The 22,174-nt window shown below is 47.8% G+C and overlaps 1 protein-coding gene across 2 annotated transcripts; it reads right to left on the reverse strand.

Annotated features, from left to right (window-relative positions):
- Positions 1–295: 295 nt before the first annotated feature.
- On the reverse strand, positions 296–21,748 carry Elf5 (E74 like ETS transcription factor 5). 2 transcript variants are annotated; one of them, XM_038332107.1, is made up of 6 exons: positions 12,757–12,808; positions 12,205–12,438; positions 9,690–9,740; positions 2,813–2,875; positions 890–1,085; positions 296–425 (listed from the first exon to the last, which is right to left on the reverse strand). In XM_038332107.1, the coding sequence occupies exons 2-6, from the start codon at positions 12,284–12,286 to the stop codon at positions 329–331; spliced, it is 489 nt and encodes a 162-aa protein (XP_038188035.1). In that variant the 5' UTR covers positions 12,287–12,438; positions 12,757–12,808; the 3' UTR covers positions 296–328. The 2 variants fall into 2 exon arrangements, with proteins under 2 accessions (XP_038188035.1, XP_038188037.1); XM_038332109.1 differs by lacking the exons at positions 9,690–9,740; positions 12,205–12,438; positions 12,757–12,808 and adding an exon at positions 21,628–21,748.
- Positions 21,749–22,174: the final 426 nt, after the last annotated feature.

Below are 22,174 nucleotides of genomic sequence, written 5' to 3' on the forward strand. Positions count from 1 at the left end.
GCCCCTCTTTTGAAGCAGCACCCATAACACTGACTACCTTGGCTCCAAACACTTCATTAGGGAAATAATGTCTCACCAAGTTGCCACAAAAGACCATCCCTTCCTCCCCCTTGGGATGAAGACACTTGCTTAAGGGGTTCTGCTGTCACCCCAATAGACAACAACTGAATCCAAATGAAAGCTGAGACGTGCAGAAATTTTATCAGCGTGTTTGTAGGTTTTGAAGAGGAGGAGAGGGAGGAGGAAAAAGAAGACTTTCAAATGTCTATTTCGATCTGATTGTTTCAAACAACAGAAATCCATCAAACAAGCTTGGTGTGCGCGCAGATCATAGCTTGTCTTCCTGCCACCCATGTGCGTTCTTTCCAAATTTGTACACTAACCTCCGGTCAACTCGCTCCAAAATTCCCGTTTTATAGTAGTATCTGTGAAAGCAAGCAGAAGAGAGAAACCCAGGGAAGGTTTTGCACCCCAAGAAAAATAACAGCACGTAAACATTCCTTGCTCCTCTCGGGTGACAGGGCTTTACCAACCCTGGTATTTCCACACCCTGCTATTAACTTACACTTAAACCCTTCCCAGACACCTTGAAGACTGAGCCTCTCCACAGTCAGTCCGGTGTGTGTGTGTGTGTGTGTGTGTGTGTGTGTGTGTGTGCACGATGGCTTGGGTTCAAGATGATTACCCCCCCTCATCCCCCCCGGGGAATGCTGCCAACTGGAAAGGATGGTGGGTCACTTTACAAGCCATAATCCCACCTGAAACTGAGGAGAGGTTTAGCTCACGACCCTTTCATGTGAGGTGGGGAGAAAGGCTGTGAAAATGGTGTAATTTTCTCCGGCTGCTATTTTATATAACTCGTCTCTACAGGCCCATGCCATTCACTTACCTTAGGGCTCTGCTCAACTTTTCATAGGTCATCCTGTCGTTTTTCTTCCTTTGTCCCCACATCTTGGCCAGGGCTTCTGATTTAACCACTCGGAAAATGCCCTGCTCCCTGTCTTCCCATTCCAGGATGCCACAGTTTTCTTCAGGAGACAGAAGCAAGTCTCGGACAAATTCCCACAGGTGAGAGCTTTGGAGGCCTTTGGGAAGGAAGCCCAATAACGTCAGCTTCCTGTCTTCCTAAAGTGGCTTTTTTTCAAAGAGAGACTGTGTCTCCTAGTAACACCATAAGCGACACCCATAAAGTCTCACCAACATGACCGCCCAGTCATGGATTGAACAAGGAAGATGCCAGTGGAGATGGCAAGCTTGGGGAAAAGCCCACGAGGCCTCAGTCCTACACAGAGAGCTACAGGCTACCGAGGAATGCTGGAAGTGGGAGAACAGGCCCTCCTTAGGAAGAGCACAACAATTAGTTGTTCAGGGCCAGTCAGTCAGTCATGAAAACATACATCCAGGAAACATGATAAGGACTGAACAGGTTCTATTCAGGAATATATATGTGTATACGTATATATACGTGGTAACGGTGAAAAAGAGGTCATGAGTTTGAAGGAGAGTGGTGAGGGGTACACAGGAGGGCTTAGAGGGAGGAACGGGAAGGGGAAATGCTGTAATTATAATCTCAGATAATAAAAAATATGAGAGATGTTAAAAGAAAAGAAAGCGGGAGGCAGAAAAGGAGAGAGAGAGAGAGAAAGAAAGGGAGGGAGGGAGGGAGGGAGGGAGGAAGTGTAACTTCTCATTAACCCGGGAGAATTGTTGCTGGGCTGGACAAGGCTCACTTTAAGTGCTCTGCTTGGAGTCTTACCGAGCTGCAAAATGTCTGTCTACTGATAAACTATAAGCAAAATCCCCACACAGAGACACGAGGTTTACCCAAAGAACACCACGGCTCTTCAAGAGCTCACTCCTTTCTGATGGGCAAGAGGGTTGCATTAAAATGGGAGCCTGGCCCTTTCCTAAGCAGAAATGGAGGAGGAGTGGATTAGGGGTGGGAACAGGGGGGTGGATGGGGGAAAGGGACAGGGAGGAGAGAAGGGAGGGGAAACTGGAGCCAGGATGCAAAAATAAATACATAAATAAACAAAGTTACTTAAAAGAAATAAAAGATCTGGTACCCACAGCCATTCTACAGTTTCATTTATCACCAGAGCTGGTATTTCTTTTGGTTAAGACTGATCTGGGCCATGACTGCCAGGGGTTGGGTCTGGAAATGCAGCCTCTTTAATTACCCTCGGTGTCAAAGGGGTAATCAGATGCCCATGTCACACTGCGGGCTCCAGGATGTCACGGTTTAATGCACGGCAAGTGGCTAGCACAGGCTAGCACAAGCTAGCACAGGGCGACTGCTTGGCACATAATGGACATGGAGCTTGATTCTGCCCCAGGCAGATCTCTGTACTGGGAAAGACTCATGGCCTGGCCAGTCCCCCACATTGCCTTTGTTCTCTTCCCCTGAGTACCTCAGTCAGATGGTCACACAGTGGACCAGGAAGCAGACAACTCTCCTTCAGTAAGAGACCCCAGCCAAAACATTTCTTTAATTCTTAAAATGTGCTGTCCAGCCGGGCGGTGGTGGTGCACGCCTTTAATCCCAGCACTCGGGAGGCAGAGGCAGGCGGATCTCTGAGTTCTCTGAGTTTGAGGCCAGCCTGGTCTACAAGAGCTAGTTCCAGGACAGGCTCTAGAAACTACAGGGAAACCCTGTCTCGAAAAACCAAAAAAAAAAAAGTGCTGTCCAAGTGAAAATAAGGATTTTGATCACGTGTGTGAAGGCCATCACTGATTTCTCTGGTACCTCCCTAGGGAAGTGACTAGTCCCACTTAAACGCATACAGAAGAAAAATGGTGACTCTGCTCTTACTTGTTCGGCTGTGACAGTCTTGACTCTTGATGCCACTTGTTTTCAAGCAACTGGAATCAGCATCTGAAACAGAAGGACCCATGGCAGTGGAGGAGCATCAGACTGCACCCCACAGAACAGAAGTTAACTGCCAGGCTCGTGGTAGGAGACACTTTAGGGTGCTTAGTAGATGGAGGGATGGGGACCTCAATCCATCCTGGGACCTGCTGTAAACGCTTGCCGAGCTTCTGCTGGAATACAAGAGAGAACACAGGCGCAGTTCCTGTGCGTGTGACCAGGTGAGCCCCAGGCGAAACAGACAAAGCACCTGGTGTTTCAAAGGTGATCCGTGCATGACACTGTATAGAGAATGAGGTAAAGAAGTGGCTACGTTATGAGGGAGGACCTCACAAGAGGAGACAAGTTACATTATGAACCAGTGGGGGGAGAAAGAAAGGAGGGAGAGGAGGAGAGAGGGGGAAGAGAGGGAGGGAGAGGATAGAGAGGGGAAGAAGAAAAAAGGGGAGGAGGGAGAGGGGAAGACAGGGAGAGGAGGAAGAGGAGGGAGAGGGGGGAGAGGAGAAAGAGCAGGAAGAGGAGGGAGAGGAGGAGGGATTTAGGTGGAGGAAGCAATGTGTACCCTGCTCTTCCCATCCCAGAGTACCTAGGAAGCATGTGTACCCTGTGGCTGGAGAGGGCAGGAGGTGCTGCTGCCATCCGTGGAGGCTATATAGACAGACAGTGGCAGGTCATGTTTTTGGAGTCTGGGTGGTGGTTTGGGATTTTATATTAAAGTGAAAGCAGAGATCCCCTGCCCCCGTCCCCATCCCAAGGTGGTGGTACTGCCTTTTTTTTTCTGAGACAGAGTCTTCCTTAGCTCACATGGCACTGGACTCCCTGTATTTTGGACAATCCTGAACTCCTGGCCCTCCTGCCTCTACCTCTCGAGTGAGTGCTGGTGATACAGGCATGTACTGCCATTTCCAATTTATGCCGGGCTGGGTACGGAACCCAAGGCTTCATGCGTGCCACACAGACTACGTAACTGGGCTACGTCTCTAGCTCAGAGACCCACATTTTAAGAAGACCCTTCTTGTGACTGTGTGGAGAGCCAACTGGAAGGGACGCAATAAAAACAAAGAGATTAGAACTTATGTAGGAAGCAAGATGTTAACTCAATATTGAATCGAGTTACATATTATAGTGCTGTAATCGATAATCTGAGATACCCACGCATGCATTGTCCCAAGGTATATGAATTTTTTAAAGAATATCAGAACCAGACCTGCATCCAACCTCCTTAAATCTCTGCCTGTTCTCAGCTCTCTGGTCACCTTGCTTCAGCTACACAGGCTCTCTCTCAATGCAGACACCGTCCACCTTGCTCTTTGCCCAGACTACTCTTCCCTTTACTCTCTGGGGATTCACAGCCTCATCTCGGTCTCGACTCAAATTCACCTTCTAGGGGTGGCCTCCTCCAGCTGTGAAAACTGTAACCACACATATGTGCCTCTAGGTTTCTGCTTAGCTTCCCACATCTACTTCCCCTTTCTGTGTTTGCCTTTGAGCTCCTTCCTGATGAATTTGTTTGTGTGGTTTGTAGTCTGTGTCCATTAGAGGGCAGGATTTTCCTTGCCTATGTATTCCCTCAGCGTCTAGCGTGGTGCTGGGTATCAGCAGGTCTGAAGTCTACACTACACTACACTGACCACATTGACGGTGTAGTCTATGACGTGGACTAGTGGGACAAGGAACAGACATGTCATTTTGGGAGGAAAGGGTGTCCTGTGTGCACTGCTGCCCAGGTCCTGTGTTCTGTGCCACTGGGTCATGTCATTCCCCAAGTGGTCCCCTTTTGTCACCAGGATGAAGGCTATCATGTTAGGCAGGCCTTTCATAAACTGGGCACACCCAGCCTGCTAACCTTATCGCTTTCTGTGACCCAACTTTCATCTGAGGTTAGTTGGTTTCAATGGGTGTGGCCGACCTGGGCCTCAGGATTTTTATGCATGTTTCTCACCCACTGCTTTTACCCAGCTGACTCTCACGGAACCTCTTCAGAAGCTTTCCCTAAAGCCACGTCCTGGACTAGAGCCCCTACCTGCCTACCCGAGGTTTAACGGCACCCATGTGTTTCTTAAATGACGACAATGTGTTTCTTCCTTTAAATTCGACCTCACCTTTCCTCTACTAAAGCTGCGTTCTTCCTAGAGAGAGGCCTCATCTGCAACATCAAAGCCCTGCAACAGCTCTGGATGGCGTGATTGTCATTTTATTGAGGAGGTGTTTAGAGCCCAGAGAGTCTAAGACTTTTGTCCAGGTGTGAAGCTGGACCTTGGGTCCAGAGTTCCCACACCGGAGCTAACACTCCCAATCAGGACGCTGTCAGGTCCTTCTGGGGAGCCTTTGACAAGCACCAAGTGGGCTTCACCAAGTGAGTTCATAAGGGCTGAGGAGTTGCCACTGCCTCTTTTGTGCTGTGTGTCTGTCCCCATCTTGAGACTTCTCCATTGTGTTGCTGAATCTTTTAGGGAAAAAGCAAGGGAACCATAATAATAATCAAAGTCGAGTTAGTGCCCGTGAACAGATAAGAAGCCTTCACTGAACTATAAGGAGAGCCAGGAAAAGGGCGTGCTTTTCAGTTCTCTGGGCCCTTGTGCTTGGGATGGAGTCTGGTTGGTGTGATAGGGGAGCACAGAGCAGGAGGCATCACAAGAGACATGAAGATGGTTCATCTGGGCACATGTTCTAACTGTCCCAGGCACTCATGAGTTGAGGAGCTTCCAAATCTCTCTTTTTGGAGAGATATCTAGTGATTGAGCTAGAGGCCGAGGCAGAGGAGGTAGAGCCATTACTCCCGAGCCAATCTCGAGGCAGGTGCTTCATTAAACTCTACACCAAGATGAGTGGTTGATCTGCTGTGGTATCCTGAAGGAACTCTGTTTATCTGCAAACAGTAGCGTGAGTGCCTGTGTGTGTGTGTGTGTGTGTGTGTGTGTGTGTGTGTGTGTGTGTGTATCCATGTAGCTGGGGTGGCTGTTGTGACCTGAGGGGAAGCATAGTTTGTGAGATTTAGGTAAGCCTGGTTGGACTTGAGAGTGGAAACTTAAAATAAACCAAGGGGTTTATTATCATTTGTTGGTTGAAATCATAGTTGCTTGTCCTCTAGAAGTTAGGATGGAGGCCTGGGTTTCAAAATCAAGCTCATTGCAGCCCATGACACTGTCAGTCCATCAAAAAGCCCACTCTATGCTAGCATGGCACAGAGATGCTCCAAGGTTCAAGAGCAGGAGTTGCTAAAGGCATCAACTCTATTCTTAGGTATGGTGTAGCCTCAACTGACATGCCTGTAGTGGAGGAGGGTGGGGACATGTGGAGAAGGAAAAAAAGTAATCAGGACTGGAGTGATCCTCCTTGAACAGTTTCGATGGCTTCGTGGCTTGCTGGACTTTTGGCAGGAACTAAGTTGAAGATACCCTGTTAGAAATCATTGTCAAACTAGACTCAGAGCTAGACACATCTCGGGAGCCTTGGGTTTCCACGAAGTGGGCAAGAGAACAAACAGGAGGGCCTGGGAGCAGCTATGCATGTGTGTATGCATGTGTATACCAAGTGTGTACTTCTGTGTGTATGCACATGTGTATATGCATCATGTGTGTACTCACGTATGTATGTGCATGTGTGTAAGCATGTGTGCACGTGCATGTGTATTGATGTATGTATGTGCATGTGTGTATTCCTGTGTGCATGCACATGCGTATGCATGTGTATAGTGTGTATTTCTGTGTGTAAGCACATGTGTATATGCATCATGTGTGTATGCATGTGTGTATTCATGTATGTATGTGCATGTGCATATTCCTGTGTGCATGTACATGTGTATGCACGTGTATAGTGTATACCCCTGTGTGTAGGCATGTGCATATGTGCGTATGTGTATTTATGTGTGTAAGCATGTGTATTCCTATGTTTATGCACATGTGTATCTACATGTGTGTATTCATGTATATATACATACAGTGTGTATTCCTATGTGCATGCACATGTGTATGCATGTGTATAGCAAGTGTGTATCCCTGTGTGTATGTGCATGTGTGTATGCATGTGTGCATTAATGCATGTGCATACGTGTATGCATGTGTGTATTCATGTATGTATGTATGTGTGTATGCATGTGTATAGAAGGTATATATGCTGTGTGTGCATCTATGCATGCACATGTACATGTATGTGTGTATGCACGTGTGTATGCATGCATGTATATGCACGTGCATATATACATGTAGCTGAATGTATAAGCACAGAGCCACTGAGAGGACAAGCTGGAATCAGTCCCAGGGTTGTGTTTACTCTCAAGTTGCTACACCCCAGGTTCTTCAGTTGCAAATGTGAGCTTGTATATCTAGATTTCTGACTCTACACCTAGCATAGTGTTAAGTGCTTAAAAAACAATGACAGCTAGCAACTTTTACTGAAGTCTCCAGGATGCCACCCTGCCTTCCTTGGCTATGCTGTGGTCTCTGGTTGGCATCAGTATTGAAAGCCAGCCTCTGGTTTCCTGTTCCAGGATATCTGGGACCATGTAACATTCCTGGGTCATAGACTTTGTGGTCATATGGTCCTAGGACAGACTTACGGTGTAGTATATCAAGTTGTTGACTTCGTTCCTCTGACCTCTGTTCAAGTTCTACATTACAGTTTCTGCTTTGGGAAGCATGGTTCTGAAGGCTGCAGAAAAGTCAGAACAGGCCCCAGGAGGGTCTGGAGAAGGCAGTAGTATCCTGGCCATGGAACTGGGGCTGGGATGGAAAGAGCTGTAGGGCTGCTGTCTGGGTAGTCTCAATAGAGGTCTTAAGTCTAGCCTCGGCCTAGAAGTTGTACCTCTTTGTTGTTGGGGCAGATGGAGCAGAGAGCCTCAAGTAGCAGCCACTGGTGGAGGGGTTACCTCTGTGAGTCCTAAACACACTTACCCAAAGCCTTCCCTCTATCGCTCCCACTTCTAGCTTTTTCTCACTTTTTCTGAATCACTGGTCGGGCCACCAGCATCACCATCCTAGACTCCTGTCCAACCCAGACACAGCAGCCCAAGAGATCTTCGAATTTAGTTGTGCCCTTTATTGTTTTTAAGCTTACAATCCTTCACTGGCTGCTCAGCTTGCTCAGTGAGACCCAAACTCCACTGCTCATAAATCTGCCCTTGCTGAGCTCTCAGGCTGAGCTCCCATTCCTCCTGTGGATGCTGCTGGTTCTCCACTGATAATGTCCAGGAGAACTTGCTGTGATGGGAAATACCAGCAATCCAATATGGTGGCGTGCCTGGCCAGCTGGGACTGCATTTAAGACATGACTAATGCTCCTGAGGACTTGAATTTTAACATTATTTAATTTTAAGTAACGATCGCATATGGCTAGTGGCTCCTCCTTTGGACAGCCCAATGTCACACCTTCTAGCTCTTTCTCAAGGATGACTTGGACTCAGCATTTGCCTTTGTCCTCTGGAAGCCTGGCTTCCTTCTCTCCAGCTAGGGTCCTGGGGCTGGATAGGGGTGACCCATTTCACAATGGAAGTTGCTATTCTTGTGCTAATGTCCCTAAACCAACAAACAAAAATCACAAAACCTGGGCCAACAAGATGGCTTAGTAGGTGAAAGGGCTCTGGGGCTGGCTGTGTGAGCCTTGTCAACCCACCACGGAAGGACAATCTGTCTCTCAGGAGTAATCCTCTGGCTTCAGTATTTGCACTGTGGCACGCACACATGTGTATACACACACACACACACACACACACACACACATACACACACACACTCGTGCACATGAATACACGAGAACACACACTAACCTAGAGCTTAAAAATCCTAACAACTATATAACAATCCCTCATTGTCTGTCCTTTCGCATCTGTCTTTCAGAAGGGCCTTGGAAAGCCCCATGTGGCCTGCCTACTCTTTGCCTGAGCAAGAGTCCATGGGGAAAGGGCCCTATCCAGAACCGCATCTCCTTTCTGCCCTTGGGCCGGGGTCTTTGCACAGAACTCAATAATTAATAGCAATAATAATCATTTTTAAAAAAACGGTAGCTCCTGCTAAAGGAAGCTGCTGGCTGCTGGGGGGGCGGTGAAGTCATTTTCTAGGGTGACTGGCTATAGCCACTGGTAGGCTGCCCTTACTCCAGTGGATGGCACCACACCCATGCACATGTATTGGCAGCACTAGGATCACGTGTTATTTTTTTAAAAAGAAGAAAAGTCATGAAGTTGAGGGGGGACATGTTGGGAAGAGTAGACAATGAATATGATCAAAATATAGTGCATATATGTATGAAATTCTCAAAGAACAAATAAAAATATTTTTTAAATGGGAGCTCCAAAGTGTCCTTTCCCTGCCTGCGTCTGCGTAAATGAAATGAGAAAAATCACTGTGATCACGGGCCACTTGAGACCTCCCCACAATTTTCCAATTGTCAATATAACCTACTGAGTGGGTTCAGATTATTCTGAAATATCAGCAACCATAAGGCCTCTAACCGCTGGAAGTTATTAGTAACATGGATAATGGGCACTGACTTCATAGTATCCACGCTGCAGGCACCAGAAAGGTCCTTTACCAGGCACAAATGCCGTTGCTTCTTCAGCTAACCGCAACCTAGAAGGGTCCTGTTCTGATCTTGTATAGACAGAGAGATAGAGTCTTGAGGAAGGCAAGGGCTCCGTGGACGTGAGCTCCCTTAGACCTCCGCCTGCGGCCACACGATTTAACCCATGACTTCCCCACTCTTTCTCTACATCTTGGCTTCTTTTGGTTCATCAACTTTCTATTGCAGTTGTTAAAGCAGGATGAAACCCAAGAGGCCAGCAAGAGTTGAGCACAGCTTTGGGCAGTTTGAAAGGCATACTTACAGTCTTTGATGGCAGTCTTCGTCTCTTCAGCATCATTGAAGAAGGAATAACCTGGGAAAGGAAGGGGAAGAGAGATTCACAAACTATCCTGTGCAATCCTGGGAGCTGGCCAGGTGAAGAGGGGAGGTTTGGGAGGAAGGGAAGTGATTCTCCCCTCGGAGGGACACTTGGAGACTATTAAGCCCTTATAAAGCCATCCTGAAACCAAACAACAGCATCCTACTTTTTCAAAGCTTGCCTAAGAAGAACAGCTGATGCCAGGGAGTCCACAAGGCTCTGTGGATCTGCCAGTTGAGCTTTAAGAGAGTAGACCTCGTCTAGAATCCAGGAAATCTGGGCTCTGACCTGAACTGGACCACTGTTGTCTGTGCAGCTTTGCCTGTCACAAGCTCTCTGGGCTCATAGCTTAGTCTCAGTGGAATATGAGATTAAACACCCACTCTGCTCCCTTCTGGCCCTGGGCCTATGATTTCTGACACGGGACTGTAATCCTTGGAGTTCAGGATGGCTGAGATGTGATAGCCAAAAGGAAGAGAAGGATAAGAAACTCACATAGCTTCACCTGAATGTTTAATTCATTGGAAGACCATGCTGGTTCCTTACTCTGTAGAATGGTGACCTGGTACTGGAGTTTAAGATCATGTTTCCAGGAAGCAAGTCAGGTCAACAGACACCTGTTTCCTAACTCGGTGTCTGGCATGAGGACTGTGTTCTCTTTGCTGATACAATGGAAACACTCTGGCCAAAGGGCCAACTAGAACAGGGTTAGGGACTGATGGGAGATGTTTCTTGTTCTACATCGTAGAAGCCATTCTGTGACCCCAGGCTTTCTCCTGACTTCTACTTCCGGTGACCAGGTCTCTTTGCTGCTAGACCTTCAACTCTTACTGCAATATCTACTGATCAGATGATTCTTTGGGCTCTGGAGGCCCCTCTAGCGCCTTCCTGGTTGAAGCTTCCTTATTTCATGTCCTGTTCTTGCAGAGCCCTAGATGATGGGGTACCCAAGGCACAGATAGTTACCCAGAATATAACTTTTGTCCAAAAAGAGAAGCTCAGAATGACTGTTCTAATGGTGATTATGCCCAGAAGGGCAGTAAGCCCACTGTGTCCTAGGCAAAAACACTGGAGTGTAAACTCTGGCCATGAAGCACGCGTATACAGACTTGACTGAGGAACCTTAAGGGAAGAACTTCAGAATGGAGCGGGTAGGTGGGATTGAAGGTGTGTGCAACCACACCTGGCCCTTGGGAGGTTTTTGAATGGAGTTCCAGGCTCCCCTTCCCAGGGAGGTTGTGATACACTCAGACTTGTCGCCTTTTAGGGAGTACACTCCCTGAGGATAGGCTTTTACTTCTAGCTCAGGGTGGCTACTTCTAGCTACCACTCTCTGCTTTCTTGGTAGGCCTTCCTGATGGGGCGGAGCAACTGGAGGCCCCAGACAGACTCCCAGAGCTGGAAGGTGCTCTGAGGTTTCTCTGTCCAAATGGGAATCTCTGCTTTGGACACAGTGTCAAGGTAGACAGCTTGGCTCCCCAGCGACAGGAAACTTCCTGCTTTCTGTGTCGGCCGAAGTAGCCTTTCCAAGAGAAAACGGACAAAACCGGCAACTTTTCAGATTCCTTGAAGTCAAACATAGATGTGTCTGCCTTAGTGCCTCTCCCAGCTCCTGGGCCTCTTGGTTGTATTAATATAGAAGGAGCGGCCACTTAGTGTCCTCATAGTGCTGGGCTAAGTAATTGTTCACCAAATCCTTCAAAGAAGCCCGGGGCAAGGGGGTCGTCCATGCTCCCAGTGAACAGCAAAGTCAGGGGATTTGGACAGGGGGTGCTTCTGGCAAACCCTATGACTTCCGTGTGTAAGAGTTAGGACTGTATTAGTGACACAACGTGTCCTTCAGATTTCCCGGCTCTTACTTTGTCCTGACTGCCTGTGGAGTGGCCCCGCACACGGTCTGGCCAGAGCGAAGGTACAGAGCTTCTCGCACCAACTGCTCTATCGCCAGAGGAAAAACGGCGCATGCTCATAGCGTTCCCGTGCTACTGGTGCCACCTTCTGGCCATTTGATCCTGGACTGAAAGGAACGTACTAAGAAAGGCAATTCTTTGGACTTCTCTGGAAACAGCAAGGGAAAGGTCTCTTTCGTTGCCTCCCTTTCTGCTTAGTCAGGGAAAAAGTAGAACGCTAGTTTTGCTCACCTTTCAGATTTTCAATCAGTTTTCAACATCCTTGTTTGAGGCTTTCAGCCTGGCCTTGGACTTCCTTACTCGAGCTTGAATTTTATTTTTCTTTAAAACAAAACCCTACCCAACTTGCTTTCTCGGCTCTTGCTTTTTTTTTTTTTTTTTTTTTTTTTTTCTAAACTCTCTACACGGGGACAATGGAATTTCTGGCTACCGAAAACTTTTGACTGAGCGCTGGTAACGTTTGGCTATGAGAGTCATGGGAAGGGAAGCAGGTTGCAGGGATCCTGTCCTAGTCTCAGCACGCGCTCCTGAGGCTTGCGGACACTGACCTTGCGAGCGAATGTTCTGGAGGATGAAGTACAGGTACTCCCCACAGATGCCGGCCGCCTCAATGAACTCCTCCTGCGTCATGCTGCACAGCTGCAGGCCGCTGACGTTGAAGTGGCAGAAGGAGATGCAGTTGGCGTCAAGTTTGTATTGGTCACAGCAGAACTGGAGCCATTCCCAGACATGGCGCTTGGTCCAGTATTCAGGGTGCACTGATGTCCAATAGGAGTCACAGGCTGCACCAGAGCACAGAGAATTAAGGGATGACAGTCTTCAAGGGGCTACAAAGAATACTCCAGTTACATGAGCATCTTTGTACTTTACCCGGTGGGAAGAAAGGGCTTTAGTTCTGGCATGCACTTGCAAGGGTCCAGATCACCTTCTCTGCAGAGATGACCAGAGAGAAAAAGAGAAGATTCTGTAGGTGGTTGCTGGGGCCAGAGAAAAAATGAGGCAGGAGGGTACTCTGTAGCTCGATTAATAAAAGCCAGAGACAGAAATTGGGGTTTAACCTGAAGGTCAGAAAAGCAAAACATCCAGCCACTGGCTCTTACCTCTACCTCAGTCAGAAATGGCCATCCTGCCTCCAGGAATCTCAGAATGAGAATGTGTGTGAAAGCTGTCTCCTCCCATTTTATATTCCTCTCTAGGGCTGGGTGGGATTAGAGGTGTTTCTATGGCAAACTACTGTGGCTACTGGAGTTAAAGCTGTGTGTCACTACTGCCTGGTTTGTAAGGCTGGTCAGTGTGACTGTTTTACTCTCTGAACTTTAAGCAATCTTTACTTAAAATAACAAATGAAATATCACTACAGTACTCAGTAGAGAAGGAAAGCAAAAATATTCCTCAGACAACATGGTATCAAGAATAAGAGCTCAGGAGCTCTAAAAGAGGCCTTGGTTCAAATCCTGATTTAGCTGCTTGCCTTTTGGATAAGTCCCATAGATATTTAGGCTTCTGATTCCACAGCTGAAATCCACAGGGATTTGTTTGACCTACAGGGTTGTTAAAGAATTTGGAGTTATAGAATTTGGAGGCCAGTGCCTGGGGAATTACTAACCAATCTAATAGTTATTAACTGCCTTCTGAGTGCCAAACTCTATTTGAAGCTGGTGTGAGTCTCTGTGTGTTAATGGACAGATACCCATGCTGGCTAGCTGTTTGTGCATAGCCTCTGACCATCTTTTCCAAGGGTCTGGGGCTAGCTAGATACTGCCCATAGTGTGGCAGACTTTGGACCACTGTAACAGATTTCTGTGGTGGAAATCATAGAGGAGTTAGCTGTACTGATGATCCTGTGTTCCTGGTGGTGGTTTTAGATTTATTCTTTCCTGTGGTCAGAGCACTTGCTTCTGCAAAGGGTCTGTGTAGATATTCACACAGTTACAGGTGCCTCCCTGACTTGGAGACTGGGATGTGTGCAGTAGCACCTTGTCCAGGTGCTCAACGGTCCTTTCTCAGTGTTTCCAGCAGAAGCAGACAGAATGGCAGACTTCGGGATAGACAAGGGGTGAGAAATCCCATGATTTAGAAGCCCGTTGAAGAGAATTGCCGCTACAATGACTTTTCTAGCACAATTCTCTGTTAGTTTCTGGTTTTTTTTATTTAGCTTATCACCCCAGAGAACTAAGACCAGAACTGGATAGTGTTCTAGAAAAATGCTTGAACTCACCCAGCTAAAATCTACAAGTAATTATCATGCAAATAACTGAGCTATATATTTTGTCACAAAACTCTAGGGCATCACTGGTTCTTAAAAAGGTGTTAACTAAAAAAAAAAGAAAAATAGACAAGGGGAGGTGCCAGGCTCTTAGTCAGATTCTTTGTTGGTTGCAGACAGCTAACTGCACAGGCTAGGCTGCACAGTGGTAAAGTTACCACTGAGCTACACCCCAGCCCTGATGAAAATGATTCTTGCATTCACCATAGTATCTATCCATTTACTCACCTGTCAATCCACGACCCATGCATTGGTCCACCCACCCACCTGCTGTTCTTCAAGCCAATAACTGCGAACTTCCCTCCCTGTTCACGAACTGAAGACAACTCTGAACCACCTATCTCATAGCTTGTTCTACAGACAAAGGGAGCTCACACACGTTTTGATGCTGTTATTAATGCTATCACTGTCCACCGGCTTTGTGTGGTGCCACAAATTGCAAAGTAGGAATTCATGGTGGACAGACACATTTAGCCCTTGTCCCTTGATAGACGAGGAACTTGAGGATCGGAGGGGACTAATTTTCCTTAGATCCAACTGACAGTGGCTAACAAAGCTGGGATGTGAGCTGCGGCCCGCACGCCTCGCTCTTCTCAACCCCCTGTGCTCATCCTTGGAGGATCAACACAGGAAAGACATGGCACGTGGGGAGAGAGGTGGGCAAAGAGCTAGAGAGGAGGTGAAAGTCAGCAGAGTGGCTGCTGTCCCTGGCCTATGCTGTGTGGATGATGGAACGTGGCACTCCACAGGGGCTGGCATTGTGCTGTTGCTATTCCCCTGCCTCAACATTCTCATACTCGCTGCTACTGTGCCTAGGTGAGCCCAGCTAGGAGACAGCTCTGCCCTGCTGGAGGCTAACTCTGAGGTGCCAAGCCCTGACTGGCTTCATCTGCTTTCTCAAATTCCTGTAGTGATCCTACCATATAGGTGTGACGGGGCTATTTCATAAAGATAGAAGCCGAGTTTCCCTCTAAAACGCAGGCTCCTTCTGGAAATCTCTTTACTTACCTACTGTTGAGCCTTTTGGAAAGTCCAAATCTTATACTTGTTTCATTTTAAAATCTTAACCAGTTTTGTATTTCCTTTTTTCTCCTGGAGCTGGAAATTGAGCCCAGGGACTTACAACTATGTAGCAAGTAATCTATTTAAATCACCAGCCCATTAACCATAATTTTACATTCACATACATGAAAGAGCCTGGATTTCGCCAGACTTGTACGTGCTGGTGCTACAGCCTTTGCCCAGTAGTTGAAGACATAGAGGGGATGGCTTGAACCTTCTCTCCTTTCCTTGGTCCCCCCACTGCTGGCTGGAGCTGGCTGATCAGGCTCATGGCTGCTTCCGGGCAGAGGGCAGGGTCTCCTGAGAATACAGACGCTTCCTGACTTCTGTCTGTGCTTTTCATCTACTGATTTCTGGCTTGAGTAAACCTAAGAGGCCTTTAGACCTTCCTGGTATTCTGATGCGAGATGTTTATGATCCTTGACATTCTTTGGCTGCTGGTCCTGCACGGGGCCCAGACTGAGATGGCTATCAAGCACTGCTGTGTACCATACAGCATGTTTCTCGTCAGGGAAAGCTTTCACTGCGTTTCTGTTCCCTTGCCCTCTCCATTTCTACCGCGGGGTTATTTTGTTTGGCATTTGAAGGTAGACTACGTTGTTTCTGGAAGCCAAGAGAGCCTTCAGGACCCAGAGAAATGGGAGGTGGGCGGCCACTGCCGACATCGGGGAGGTGTTGCTGGCATGGAGCCCTGCTCTCCGCTCCTTTGGGGGAGCTCACTTACAGAGCGGGCTTTGTGTGCAGCAGGGGCCTGGGGCCCAGCTACATGGTGGTTGGCCTTTCTCTCTGCAAAAACCCTTCCCACAGTCTCTAGAGCTGGGAAGAAATGGCTGTTCTCAGTGATGTGGAGGCAGGGCTAGGGAAGCCAGCATTGATCGACAGAGACGTTTAGGTGAAAGGGTGATTCCATGGTGTCAGCCTTAGGATGAGGGCGGAGGCCTCAGTGGCTCTGTCGAGGAAGGGAGGAATCCCGCCCCAGGGTCTTTATTACCTGCCCCTCCTTCACTCCCTGCTCTCTGCCTGAAGGTGCCTTTTCCCATTCTGAGTGGTTTCTCTTCTCTCCTGGGCCACAGCTACTCACTCTCACAAAGAATCTTCCCCTCAGGTGCCCTTCTCAGAAGGTTTCAGAAGGATTCCCAGCACCTCCCTCCTCAGATCTGGAGCTCTCTTCACCCTGAATCAGGAGTGCTAAGAGCCCCTTCCAGTTCCCCCCACCCCTAGGCCACAGGTGTCCAGTTAGTATTGCCAGATCAACCGACATTTATGATCTTTACCTTAAGGTAAGGAAACAGGTTCTAGGAGGTTACTGGTTCCCCCTCCAGGGTCACAGTGGCCATTAGTGAGGTAGTTAGGCACCCTGTAGATGTCTTGCCTCATGCCACATTTCCTGGTCCTGAAGGACCAAGTTGACGCAAACCAAGATTTGGATGAAGGCAGGCAGATGGATGCATATTCACCACACAATTAGTAAGTCTCTCTCTCTCTCTTTCTCTCTCTCTCTCTCTCTCTCTCTCTCTCTCTAACTTAGGTCTGAAAAATCAGAAAGAAGATGGAGAGGTAATGATACCAGTGCCTCCGATCCTAGGAAATTACATGAAAAATGAACGCAGGGCAGATTAAAGAAGGGGATATTTATATAAGAATTATATTCTCTTGCTGACTCATATTGTCTGGGAAGGTAGAGTGTTCTTAATGTGTCTCTCATTTATCAAACCCACTGAAGCTGGAGAAGCTGTGCTAAGAGACCTGTTTTCCTAGGTTACTAGTTGAAGCCAGCCGGCATCCTGCGCCCAGAAACCTGGATGCAGGAGTCCAGAGGCCACTATTAAGCAGCAAGCTTTGCCAGTGCCTTTGAAGTCTGAAGTGGGTCAGGGCACCTGAGGGTCAGTTGCCTTGGGAAGACAAACTGAGGAGCCTAATTCGTCCTTGATTCTTAAATGAAGCTATCAAGTTGGGTATGTTTAACTTCATTGGGACTTTAGCTTACGCCGCTGGCTGATGTGCTATGGGGTCCTCACGATAGGGAGGTGACACCCAGGCCTGAAGTAGCCCCAGGTAGGGACATGGAGATTAGAAAGTTCATGCCATAGAGGACATTAGCTGCCCAGCTCCCATAGCGGGCCTGTTCATCCTCAGAGCATGGGTAACGAGAACAAAGACAACCCAGTACCAGGCTAGGGGGACACAGACAGTCTACATTAGAGGAGGCCTGAGTTAGACAGCTTGGGACCATAATTAGCATGATTTATTAGCATAGGGAGTTGGGGAAGTTTTTCACCCAAGGCAACAATGAAAAGAGGTGGTGGGTGAACTGGGTGGTCTAGGGCACCATCAACTGCAGCTTGGTGACAGAAAGGAAGGGCTCTAAACGGGAAATCCTGTGGCGGTAAATGGCCGCTTTCAGGTTTCCTCTCAGTGCTGGGCTGGCCCCATCCTGTAACCTCTCTTGGCTTTCATTCTCTCCTGGAAATAACTTCAACCATGAGCCCTGTAAGAAACTGGGTGAATTAGACCATGAGCAGCATTAGAAACTGGATGGAGAAGAGAGGAGAGCTGGCTGGGTGTCCACAAAGAACCATGACCTTGAGCGTTTGGGAGACCTTGAGAGAGCCAGGCCTGAGTAGCCAGGGTGTGGCTTCTCAGAAGGCCTCAAGAGCAGTCAAACCTGAGGTAGCCAGCGGTGACTTCCCTGAGGTGCAACTTCTGCTACAGGATCAATCTAGACTTTTGAACGATTTTTTTGTGTGTTCTTTGATTTTGATTTAGGAATTCCTAGGCCTGTGCCCACGCATGTACTCTTGCCTTTCTGTACCAGCACATGAGTCTTAGAAAAGCCCAGGTGCGACTTAAATGCTTTCCCCTTGAATTCATACTTAAGAATTTTTTGGTACTATTCTTTTACAAATCTTTTCTTGAAACTGGATAATCAGAGCTGTTTTATTTCTTTTCTGTCTTTCTTTTTTATTTCTTAGAGACAGGGTCTCACTATGTAGCTCTGGGTGTCCTGGAACTCACTATGCAGACCAGGCTGGTTTTGAACTCACAGAGAGCAACTCATCTCTCCTCCCCAGCACTGGGGTTCGCCATCACACCTGGCCAGCACATCTGGCCAGCACACCTGGCCCAACAGCTCCTTCGTTCCTTGAGGGCTCTGATGTACTTACTAGTCAGCCTGCTCAACACTGCGATTTTCATGCTGTCTGCAAAACTTTCTATGAGGTCTTAGATCACAGCACCCATTTTACAAATAGGGAAAGGAAGGCCCCAGGAGCCAGCCCTTTTTAAAGTCACACAATGGGTAAGGGCTGGAGCTAGAGTTGGGCGATACAGGTCTCGTTCTGGTCCTGCAGCTGAACCGTGATAACAGCTATGCCGAGAAAGGGGAGGAATCTGCCCGAGGGTGTGCGGGTGGAGGAGGGGGCAGCACCTAGCCCTCTCCACTGCCACCCAGACTCTGTACTATGGTAAACTTCCTGGAATTTATTCCCTAGAACTTTCCCAGGCTGGAAAGCTCTGCTCTGGAGAGAGTATAAGCAAAATTCCAAAATGAAGGAGGAGCCACATGTTGGCATGGCCGCTTTGAAGGCCAGGGGTACAGCTCCAGGAAGCAGGGGTGAGGCAAGGACTTTTCAGAAAGTGGACAATTGGAAAGCATTTGGATATGCAACATTTTAAAAATATATGCATGTGAAACCCGTCATGGTGGCATGTGCTTTTAATGCCACTACTGAGGCAGGCAGTTGGAGTTGGAGTTGGCCTGTCCTGTTCCAAGACTTCTTATACTACATACTGTGACCCTGTCTCCAAAAAAAGTATGGCCCAGCCAGCCATTGGTGGCTCACGCCTTTAAACCCAGCACTCAGGAGGCAGAGGCAGGCGGATCTCTGCAAGTGTGAGGCCAGGCTGGTCTACAGAGTGAGTTCAGGACAGCCAGGGCTGTTACACAGAGAAAACCTGTCTCGAAAGATCAAAAACAAAAATGAAAATAAACCCAACCAAACAATAAAAACAACAAAAACCACATGTATGCCTATGTATATGAAATACGGAGTACAGAGTTTCTACCCGAGTAAACTGTCTAATATTGACAATTCTCTATTTTGAAAAAACTGAAGCCAAGGATGAATTAATGAAGCTCGAGAGCGTTTTGCAATCTGTGACTGCGCCCTTTCGAGCCTTCAGTGCGGTCGACCGAAAGTCCTGCTTCAAAGAGCAGGGCACAAACCCTTTGTAGTAAGCACACTGAGGACACAGGCTCAGCAGCTCTCCACTGAAGTCATTGTCAGCGTTTGAAAAGAGCTGGCTTTTCCTCTTTAGGCTGAGCAGTGCACCCCACCCTCCCCTGGACGTGGTTTGGCCATAGGGCACATCACCTCCTTCTCACTTCCTTTGCTGTTGGTCTTAATCACTGACTGGGAGCCTTAGCACTGAGATCTGGACTGGAGAAAGGAGAGAGGAAGGCGGGGGCCGTTTGACGCCTTTCTCAGAGTTGCAAGGCAGTCCTGGATGAGACGACCACCCGACAAGTTTAAGGCACTTGTCTAAACACCTGACAATAGGATTAATTCTCATTTTACACTCCCAGCTTTAGGGAGCGGGTTCTATTTTGGTGAAGAAAAATGTGTCAAGAAGCTTGATGTCACATGGCAAGCAAATGGCAATGTCTAGATTTAAGATGGACATCTGTGGGCAGCTGGAGACATGCTTTAGGAGGCAGTGGTCAGGGCATCCTGACTGCCCCCAATCTATTCCTGGTAGAGAAGGTTTTTATAGAAATTCAGAGCCGCATGTCACGTCTCTGGCGATGTTCTCAATGGGAGGAGAAAAGAAGATATTTTATTTACCCTGGTCTCCTATCTAGATGGAGATCTCAACTTTTTAAATGGTGGCGAGAGAAGTTTCTGTTTCTGATGTGTCCTGATGCGGGATTCAGAGACACTTCTGGAAGCACGTAAGCAATGCCATTGTCTCACTGTTCCTCACACTAACGGAACCGCCAAGGCCTCAGACTGAGGAGGGCTGCTCCAAGAATCCAAGAGTACAGAATTGAGTTACATGCTCAGTTCCATTGGTGATACCTTCTGTTAATGGATTATATTGTTTTGTTGTGGCAAATATACCAAGCATAAAACTATTTTAAACTTTTTTTGGTTTGTTTTTCAAGACAGGATTTCTTTGTGTAGCTCTGACTGTCCTGGTTCTCACTCTGTAGACCAGGCTGGTCTCGAACTCAGAGATCTGCCAGCCTCTGCCTCTTGAATGCTGGGATTAAAGGTGTGCGCCACTACTGCTTGGGTATTTTAACCTTTTTGTAATATACAGTTAGGAGAGAAGTTTGTTATGCAAACATTAGCACTTTCTCTTTACCCCAGGTGCAAGTAGCCCGAGCTTTGTTAGTGCCCGAGCTATGCCACGGCCATCACCCATCATAGAGGGGATTGGCATGAGAGGCTAAACTGGAGCCAGTCTTCACTTTAAGGTCACATGGAACCCGGCCTAGACTCTGGTCAACTACAGAAGCTCCCGCTCCTGTCATCAGGGCATCACGTGGACAGGATGTTGAAGCCATCTTCCTGAAGGACAGGCACCGACACCATGAAACAACAAACACCCTAAAGCCTTCGTTTTCTTCTTTTCAAGTAAACCTCGTATCTAAACGTTTGAGGGAAGGTGAATTGCATTTTTCACCATTTCCAGGCAATCCGGATACTTCTCGGGACCAAAGGAGAATTGTACTGCGTACTCAGATGAGTCAAGTCCAAGTGCAGCGATCTCTCGCCATTGTGACATGGAATTGTCATTCACAAGGGTCACCTTGAGAACTGCTCTACCGACTTGCAAAAGAAACACCCCATAATGTTTTAGGAAAGTGTGATTTTTTTTTTTTTGTTGGGCCCCATTCACAGCTATCGCTCAGTGCATGTGGTCTACAGACCATGGGTTGGGTAGACCTGATAGGGTCTTCCAGCTGAGAGAGGGAGGTTTCATGTGCGCAAGCGTGTGTGGGAGGGTGGGGGGCAGGGGTGTGCATATTACTGTGATTTAGGGATCACTTCTGTTCTGGGAGTGCAGCACTGGCCTCTAGCTCTAACTATAGGCAGGGGCTTCTCTGTGGTGGGTGACAGTGTGGACACCTTCTGATGACTCCCTACTTCTGCATTCTAGGCTCAGACCTGTTCAGGCTGGTGCGCTCAGGGTTAAGTCTCTAGGAGGACTGACAGCTTCACCCAAGCACTTACTCAGGCGTGGAGGCCTCAGAGGGTTTCTGGGGCAAAGCTCAGCTGGCCTCCCTCTACAGTAAGATTTACATAAGGTCTCAAGCTTCCTACTTAGGTACAGAAAAATGAGCTGGGGGTTGGGCTGGAGAAGGAGAGTGAGAGAAGGGTGGAGAGAAGGCTTTAGGACTGACGGGGGACTCATGTTTACCGCGCATTGCTCTGAGGCAAGCTACACGGTTTACACAGAAATAGGAAGAAGCAGGAGTGAGAATTCTAGTCCTTTCCTTCCCCCACAAGGCAGAACCTCCTTTCCTGCAGCTCTCCACCAGCCTCTGTCCTGAACACTGGCATTTCTAGACTCTCTAGTACATCCTGCCTGAGCCCAGTCCCACTGCCCTTAGGTGGGAACCCCCAGATGTCCATACCTGTCTGATGTTCAAAGGCAGGGTAATATTCTTCATTGCTGAACAAATCAGTCCAAGACATCAGGGGGTCACAGAAGGATGTGTTGGGTAGAAAGGTGCTATGGGTTACGGAGTCCAACATCACCCTGCAATATCAGAGAGGCTGTGAGGATGTGTGGAACATGGGCTTCCACGAGGCACATGGTGTAGAAACTCCCAATAGAATGGCCCTTAGCTTTTAACAAGGACAGCAACCAGGGACTCCCATTAAGTACTTCCCACAGACTGTGTTCTTTGGTCCTCACCAGATCCTGCCTATCCCCATTGCACCTATGAGAAAACTGATCCAGAGGAGTTGAAACAGTCGCTCAAGTAACATCACAAGAAGGTTGCAGAACTGGGATTTGCGGATGGAGGATCACATTGTGCAATACTGCCTCTTTATTGACTTTTTCTCTTTGCACATGCCTAACCCCCCCACTACTTAGTATGTGATGTATATAATATATATCTTATATACTATATAAAAGTGGACTTTGGAAGGTAGTCAAGCCTTAACCTGTGTGTT

The sequence above is a fragment of the Arvicola amphibius genome, chromosome 5 (genome assembly GCF_903992535.2).
Source record: "Arvicola amphibius chromosome 5, mArvAmp1.2, whole genome shotgun sequence".
NCBI classification, from domain to species: Eukaryota; Metazoa; Chordata; class Mammalia; order Rodentia; family Cricetidae; genus Arvicola; species Arvicola amphibius.